Source organism: Arachis hypogaea, chromosome 13, assembly GCF_003086295.3.
Source record: "Arachis hypogaea cultivar Tifrunner chromosome 13, arahy.Tifrunner.gnm2.J5K5, whole genome shotgun sequence".
NCBI classification, from domain to species: Eukaryota; Viridiplantae; Streptophyta; class Magnoliopsida; order Fabales; family Fabaceae; genus Arachis; species Arachis hypogaea.
Genome location: NC_092048.1, coordinates 43,754,440 through 43,763,736, shown reverse-complemented (window position 1 = coordinate 43,763,736; position 9,297 = coordinate 43,754,440). Strand labels below are relative to the sequence as shown.

Genomic DNA, 9,297 nt, shown 5'->3' with positions numbered 1-9,297 from the left:
GATTTTTTTTACCGATTGCACTTTGTTTTGCAACTCTTCTGGTTTTAGTTGCACTCTTCGCCTCTTCGGTACGCTAAAACTTTTGAAGCATTTCAGTTCTACCTGCTGTACTACACTATATTGAAAACTCAAAAGCTTAAGGTTTGCAACCTCTAGCTCAGCGTTTTGCTACAATCTATTGTCAACTAGGAAAAATATGCAAGGCACACGTAGCCACAGAAATGATTTTCAAATTGGAACCTATAACATTACAGTATGAAGCAGATACAAAATATATAACTATTAAGTATATTAGCTACAGATATAGAATATGACCGTCAACGAACTATCAACAGTCAAAACAGAACAACTGTGATTTCCAGACTCTTTATTATATGGAACCCTATGATTATATAAAAATTAATTCCATCTTTACATTTAGAATTACATCAGTGTTAGTATCTAAGCCGTGCATAACAAAGGCGGATTTCAGGGAAAAAGGGTGGGACAGAGAAGCCATCCCCACCACACTGCCGTGAAAAGCAACCAAGCAAGTTACTTGGCTGCTTGTTCCAGAACTGGAACTTTCTTCCATGTTTCTTCCAATCCACTAATCTTCAGTGGCGGCAACGAAAAAACACTAACTGTCGAGCTCCCGCTTCTAATTTCCTGCAATACGTGCAATGCTGATATGGTACTCTTCATGTAGAGGCTCTCCATGTACTCGATCTCTGATAATTCCTTAGGTATCAAGAAACCATTGCTCTTGGTAGTGGTGGAAGTTGAAGGATCACATCCTTCAGCTTGGGGAGTTGTCTCGCCAGAAGGTGGAGAATCAATAACCGGGAAAAGGCGATCAAGCATTGCTTCGCACTCCTTCACTAGCTTGTAAAGCAGATCAGTGGTAAAGAAAGGTTGTTGCAAGACCTTCTGTATGAAGGGCAACCGGATTAGAGCACCAGTTCTCTTGTCATACTTTTTCAGTATTTTCACTAGCCCTGTGGATAGAAAAATGAGGTTACAATTAGTTAGTTGTCTGGAGCTGCTGATTCGATAGAAGATAAAGACCTTATGTAATAATCCACAATAAATGCTCAAAATAACCAAATTGAGGCTAATCACAGAAACTTATCTCTAAACCTATCTCTCTAAAAAGTTGAAAACCGCAGCTTATTGTTTAAAGACCAGATCACCATCTACCGACAGCTAACTAGTATATTTTTTAAAGAATAAAATAAAAAGGTGAACTACCCTGTTTGATTGTTTAAGCTTTTAGATGATTAGCCTGTGCATAATTTTCAACAGGAATATTTGTGGTGCTCGGCATATACTATTCTAAAGCAAAGAATGATAAGCCATAATGGGGTATCAAAAAGCCCGGATGTTCAATTTTCAGATTTCTTTATTCCAAGATAAGCATATGGTCACAAGTTGTCCACCGATTTTTAAGAAATAATGAACAATATGAATTAGAAATGAATCCTATTCCATCTTATTTCTTGATCTCATCCATTGCATTCATAAATGGCATAATTTTAAATGGCATAATTATAAAGTGAATGCGACACATATTTTATCATATAAAGGTTTGCAACTTGTAAATATAATAATAAATAATTCAATACGAATATATGAAAAGTAAGTTAACATATTTGCTGAGTGTTGACAATTAAAACTTGGGAAAGTACCTGTGTAGTTAAGGGCACTGTAGTTCTCCAGCAAGACCATCTCTCCATGAAAATCCACAATTTCCTTGCGAATTTTCATCAACTCTTCACTGGAAACCTTCACCTTGGCCACCCTGTCCTGAAGCTCCTGCATATTTAAACCGCAACAAACATTAGTTACACACTTACATATCCAGCTAGCTCTTCTATAATAAACATTAATCCAATTAAACATGCTTATCCTAATTAATTAATTAGCTTAAAATGTTCCAGTAATTTTCTGGAGAATAAAAGTTGGCATTGACATTGCCAAATTGAAACAAGAATAGTTACTTTGCCTAGTGGAGACAGGAGACCTAAAATATAATATTTTATTATATCATCGTATCAAATGTCAAATAAAATAATCAAATTCATAATTTGCTGGTATGTTCATTGCTAATCAAGCTAACTAAATTAAAATTCCACATAAAACTTAAAATAGATTCGGAACTTTTCTTTCTTTCTTTCTTTCTTTTTAAATTTCTTGGATCAGTTAACGAGTCGAAGAGATTAATTACGCACCTTGAGCCTGATAATGTACTCTTCCTCCTTCTCGACGAAGAAGTTATTGAATTTCTCGAGCTCTTTTTCAAGGAGATTCCTGAAGTCAAGTTCCTCCTTGGAGATTTCCGGCGCGGCGGAGTCGGAATCTCCGGGGGCGTCGAGCCTAGGGCGTTTGGCAGGGCGGTCGTCGGACTTAGGAGCAGGGTCCAATTGCTTGAGCTTCTTCTTGAGCTCCTTGTAGGAGAGAAACTTGTCGCGCCATTCCGGTAGGGTTTTCTCGATCTGGTTACTCAGGCTCTTTCCGAATTTCATGGCTTTCCGTTAAAGAAAAAAACGAACAGAAAGATGAAATTTCAGATGGAAGAAAAAAGAAGGTAGTGATTTGTAAGAGTTGGTAATTGGTATGGTATAGTATGTGTGAAGAAATAATAAATATAGAGGAATGTGTGAAGGCGAAAGAATATAATATATATGAGTTTGGTTGCGAATGCGATGATAGGGAAGGAGAGGAGGAGGAGGAGAGGGGAGAAGTGAGAGAAGGTGAGAGATATAACGGTATAGGAGAAGAGAATATTCGAGGGTATAGTTGGAATATCCGTAAATAGGAGTATATCTTGGGTTTTATTCCCCTCTCTACTGTCCTCCCAAGGGAGTGGTTGCGCTTCTCCACTTGCTTTAATACTCACTGCTATGTGCTATGTATCTGTGGTGTGAGTTTTCATTTACAATACTTATCAAATTTTAATTACTTTCTTAATTCTTATAATTTTATTAAATTTATAATTATTTTTTATAATTTTTAATTAAATTTATATATTATTTTTAATTTTATAAATATATTTTTATTAATATAAAAAATATTAAAATTAATAAAATATTTTTTATAAATTAAAAATATTTATAATTTAAAATTTAATTAAATTTTTAACTACATATTTTTTAAAATAAGTATTTTATTAATTTTAATATAAAAATTATTTAATTATAAAATTAAAAATAGTTAACTGAAAGAAAAAAAATTGATTATAAATTTAGTAAAATTAACAAAATAATTAAATAAAAAAAATTCTATAAAATAAAATAAATTATAATTTTCAAGACTTATATTTGTACTTATAATCTTAATATTTTTAAGGAAAACATATTGATCACTTAATATTTATAAGTTTTTGTTAATAATAAAACTTGTCTCCAATTTTGTTTAAGAATTATTCATAGCTTTATTACTTCTAAAAGAAAGTCATATTTGTTATAGGATGAAATTTTGGTTTTTGGTTACGCAATGCTCTAATGTGATATATGTGAGTGCGAATATTTATAAATTATGGTTTAGAAAATAAATAAGAATTGGATTTATAAAGAACTCAAAAATGATTTGGATTCAGTAACAAATATGAAATTTCAATGTTTTTGTTTATATTTTTATGTATTATTATGTAATGAATATAAGATTAAATGAATACATGTCAGATTATTTTGTATTTTATACAACTTGACAATCGAAATGTTGTTGCTTTAAAACCGTTAGAATATAATTAGAATTAATTAGATTAATTAGTATTATTTAATATATTTAAATATTTATTATAAAATATTATATTTTTATTATTTTAATTTTTTTAGTATTTATAAATATTATTTTATTTTGTATTATTTTGTATAATTTAAATACACACAATTTTTTTTAATGTTCTCTCTCTTATTTTTTTTTAATATGATATCAGAGTCATGTATTCTTTTTAAGAAGGATAGATTGTTTTCGAGTAAAATCACGGTATTTTTCATATTTTTTTAGTGATATTTTTTTTTCTTTCTCTTTTATGAATACTTTGATGCTTTCTCAGTTCACCGGTTAATTCACTTGCTACTTATTTATTCTCATGGAGAAACTATAAATTTTTTATCACCTTCCGATAGTTTGTAATCTCTTTGCACTTCGTCAAATTTTCAGTATTTTTACGACAGTTCGCCATCTTTTTAACAGTTTTTCGACAGTTGGCCACTCTTGCGACAGTTCCATCTGCATTGCCGTCCGGCCGTTCCGTCTGGTTCCCTTTCGACAATTCCGTCTGCGTTTCCTTCCAACAATTTCGTCTGCGTTTTCTTCTGGTAGTTCTGTCTACGTTCTCTTTCGCCAATTCCGTTTGTGCTTCCTTCCAATAGTTCCACCTGCGCTTTTTTTGTGGCAGTTCCGTATGCGCTTCCTTGTGGCAGTTCTATCTGCACTTCTTTCTGGCAGTTCTGTCTACGCTTTTTTCTGGCAATTCCATTTACGCTTTCTTCTGGCTGTTTCGTCTGCTTTTTGTTATGGCAATTCCATTTGCATCCGTTTTATCAATTTATGCATTTTTTTGTTTCATTGTTTTAAATAAGTTTCAAACTCAAGTTATCACTTGATTTTTAGGGAAGATGTTAGAGTATAATTAGAATCAATTAGATCAATTAGCATTATTTAACATATCTAAATATTTATTATAGGATATTACATCTTTATTATTTCGATTCTTTTAACACTTATAAATATCTTTCTATATACACACAAACTTTTTTTTGTCTGTTCTCTCTCTAAAATTTCTAACAAAAACATATATTTTTAAAATTCCCCAACATATATATGTCATGAAAAGGAAATATTCATTGCATAGAATATGAAAATACAATGATAACCTCTTTTATGAAGGAATGAGATTCCATGCCATGCTTCATCTTAAATTTAGTAATTATATAAATCAGTTAACTTTTTATATATTAACATTAAAAAAATACTTAAGAATATATATGTATATGTTTTAGGGGAAAACAAAGGGAAATAAATATCATATTTACCGAGCATATGACCTTTTATTATTAATAGTGCGTTTAAAACCTAAGCAATCTCGTAATCAAATCATGGATAATTTTATAGATGAGTCAAACTGGTCCAACTATGGGAATAGATAGTGGTGTCAACTTAAAAGATAATACATTAATTAAAAATAAAAATAACTGCAACAAAAGCAGAAAAGTTTGAGTAAATTTAAGCACAGCAAGGTAGAAGGCCTAAGCAAAGGGAAAGCGAAGTTAAGGTTTATTAATTTATAACGCATGGTATAATGCCAAGGCATTTGGAATATCCAATTTTTGCTACCAAGTCCATAATACGACATTTGGGATCCTTAATTAATTAAAATAACTAATTAATTAATATATAGTGCCAGGTGGCACCGCTTTCTCCCCCCTGTCTAACAGAGAGCATTAATTACGTGACAACGTCGAATCACATGCATTTGCAGTTTCCTTCTTTTCAGTTACATGTCCTGTGCCTACTGCCACTTAGTAAAACTAAAATCCGCATCTTTGAATGGATATTCTTAGCAACCATGAACTGGATTCTACCATCCTCATAATAATTATAATAAATAATTATAATTTTCTTTTAAAATTATCAAAAGTGGAGTTTCCATCTTAAAACAAGATTATTTGTTCATCTAATGAAATTGATCCCCCACAAATTCTTTCAGCTCAAAGCACAATTAATAATGCATATTAAAAAAAATCAATTATCAATTAGTTGTTACATATAAGAAATATTATACTAATAATAATTTAAATAAATTATTTATTCTAATAATTAATTATTATTTAAAAATATTATATATATAATATTTAATTTAATGATTAATTTTTAGTGCACTTAAAATATTTTTGCAGAATTAATTTCATTAGAGTAGTAAACGTAGACTATGTTGTGTTTTGCACGAGTTACATTATATTAGGATGACAGGATATTAATATTCTTTAAATCAAATAGTCAATCAAAATTATATATGATTTGTATATTTTAAAAAAAAATCTAATAGAATATATTTTATTTGAAAATGATGAAATAAATCATCAATTTTATTTGTACTATCATTGACTCTAATTTTCACATATGTGTGAGCCAATTCAGCTGAAATTTGACTACCATATAACTTGTTCCAAAAGAACTTTTCCTTAATATAGTTTTAACTACTTGAAAAATACTTAGGGTTGTAGGAAAATCAAATCAAACCCATTAAGCATACTATAGTAAATCTAAACTTATGCCCAATAATCAATCTCACATTAGCATCATAATTAGTGTTATTGAAAAATCATTTTAGCTTAACATAATAAGAAGGATCAATCTCAAATTTCTCTAATTGCACACAGTCCTTCATAAAAATAAATGCCCCTATATATATATATATATATATATATATATATATATATATATATATATATATATATATATATATATATATATATATATATATATATACTTAGAAGGAAATAACTTATCTTTGCAAAAAGGCGAAGGAAATAAATTAGGAAATATATATTTCCATTTTTGACATTAGGAAATATATTTGCATAAGAGAGACATGTGTGAAGGAGTTTAATTTTTTAATTTGATGGTATGTAGTAGCTAACATATCATAAAAAGCATATGGGTTTGGCATATCCTTAACTCCAACTACAAAACCAAGCATACCTTTGGCATATTCCATTTAAACTCCCTTTATTCCCGCAGGGACTCCATACTCTTCAATTAAAGTTCATAGGGACCACTTTAGCTTGGTTCTTCCATATCTTCTATTCTTCTATTTTTAATTTCAAAACAAAAATAAACCAACTAACAATTTTTATTATTATTATTTGTTTACTACTGCTATATGTTTCGTTTAAAGATTATATTTCTTGTTTCTAAGCACAACTAGATATCATTGTTTAATACTGCCGGTGTGATGCTGATGATATTACTAGTACATTTGTTCCTTATTGCATTGGATTTGGTCTCTTCTACACGGGTCTACGCTTGTAACGTAGTCAACCATAAAATATGAAAAAATTTATTTCATGTATCCAATGAATTTGTAGTTATATTTTCTAATAGTATTGAGTAATTGTGTAATTTTAATACTGTATAAGAATAATAAGGTTACTAGTAGTTTTTCAGTAATATCATATCCGATCATTTAATATTCATTTTCGTTGGTCTAATTAATAATTAATAGATTATAATGACATAAGGGGGTCGAAACAATGTTTGCTTCCCGAAGGTAGGGATATTTCCTAAAAAGTGGAGACTTGTGTTCCTCTCTCTAGTTGGAACTAAGCAAGAAAACAAAGAAATATTGTACCTTCTTTTCCTTCCTTTCCTACACTGATGGGTCATGGCCCTTTAATTTTCAATCCTTGTTATCACCCATTACTTTTCAAACAAATATATATGTGTGCGTGAATGTGATGGCTATAATTATAGAGTTTATGATGGTTATGAAATGTTGAATATACTTAACAAATATAATTAAAATTAAAGTTATACATTTTTTATTGTTTGATAGTTTTATTTTTTGAAAATAAAAAAGTAAAAAATATGATCAAATTAAAAAGTATTGTAAAATAATAAAAAAATATATACGTATCTTTAACATTAGTTGAAGTTTTTAAATATTGTCAAAATTTCATAACCATCATATTCGCCACAAGAATAAACTAAATAACTAATACATAATTAGATTAATTATTATTGAAAAATTTGAAATGTTAATACTAATTAATAAAGTAATTTATAAAATAGGTTGTTGTTTTTCAAGGATCTCCACCAAAAGGGAAGAGAAAAGTTTGTTGAGTACAACCACAAAGTCAAAACATCTACAATACCTATCATCATAAAAAAAACTACGACCACAATAATAACATCAATCTTAGAACAACCGTCATTCTTTCGGCATTGCCTTTAAAATAAGCGATGTTTTAAATGATAACTAATCAACAGCAAACACTTGTTACAAATTACACCAAGAAAAATCAATTCCTAATTATACACCAAATAATACTATTATCAACTTTTGATGAAATCCTTTGGTTGAGCCTTGTTGATTTCTATGTTGCTCACCATTTGCACGGGGTTCATGAATTTGTTTCTTTCGAAGTTTAATCTCCAATATATGTCTTTGAGGTTTTTTTTTTTGTTTTTGGCCATAAGAGTAGCCACGACTCGTCCGTTTTAAATGTTTATTCCTCTATTATACTAAAAACTTCTTTAAAGATAAATTGCACAGCAATTTTAATTCCATCCACCAAAACTATCAATCTATTATCTGCATAAATTCTGCACATAACCGCCAACACTTAACTTTTAAAAAATTAGGACAGATATTTCTTTCACCCACTTCTCTATTCCTATAATTAAGGGCCGAACAAACATAAAATTTGAAAAGGACCAAAATTTAATTTTTAAATATACAAAAAATAAATTAAAAATAAAAAAAATTAAACTAAAATTTATACATAATTTATAAAAAAAAAAATTAAAATTTAGGGGCAACACCAATGAGAGGCTCCCCCTGCCGCTAATTCACTCTCATTGGTCCTTATGATTACATTTTTTCCATTCCTTCTATTGAACTATAATCTCTCCTAATTATCTTTTCATAAGATTTTTTCTGTTTTCAAAAGATTTTAGGTTTCTAATCTTCCAAGTCACTTATAACATTGCAAAATAAATATTAATCTATCTTTTTGTATTCATCATCATCTCTCGTTACTTACACCTATATTCAAACAACTCTCTAATGTCCAACGATCTCACCAAACTTACCCCTTTTATACATAAAGCATCTGTCCATAATTTTTTTTATAAATACTCACAATGAACAAAAAGGTGATTCACATCATCATCAGATTTACTACAAAAGATAAATGTTGTTTCGTTTTCTCCAATAATTTTGAGTTTTGCACGTCTTTTTTTTATGTTTAGCTTTTTAAGAATCGCGAGTGATACTATCATCTTAACTCTGGATGGAATGACTCCTTTTCATAAGTTGTGATAACAGTGTAACTTCAAATCTGCAAAGTTGAGTGGTAAAATAGTGGAGCAAGTACCATATGAGAGGGAGGCTCTGAAAAGAGAGAAAAAGATAGTTGAGGGATGAAAAGCTCTATTACCTTTGTCATTACTATTATCCATATATATATAAGAATATTAGACACCTTAACCCCAATAAACTATTAACGGTAGTCTCCTATTCTACAGCAACTAACTATATTATCACATTGTTATCTCCTTGTAAATAGCTTTATCTTGTTGTATATTACA

General features: G+C 29.5%; 1 protein-coding gene across 1 annotated transcript; it reads right to left on the bottom strand.

The window, feature by feature from the left end:
- Positions 1-222: 222 nt before the first annotated feature.
- LOC112738235 (SPX domain-containing protein 1) lies at positions 223-2,897 on the bottom strand. Its single transcript, XM_025788586.3, has 3 exons — positions 2,211-2,897; positions 1,668-1,794; positions 223-977 (listed from the first exon to the last, which is right to left on the bottom strand). Exons 1-3 carry the CDS (start codon positions 2,502-2,504, stop codon positions 535-537), a joined length of 864 nt encoding a protein of 287 aa, XP_025644371.1. The 5' UTR covers positions 2,505-2,897; the 3' UTR covers positions 223-534.
- Positions 2,898-9,297: the final 6,400 nt, after the last annotated feature.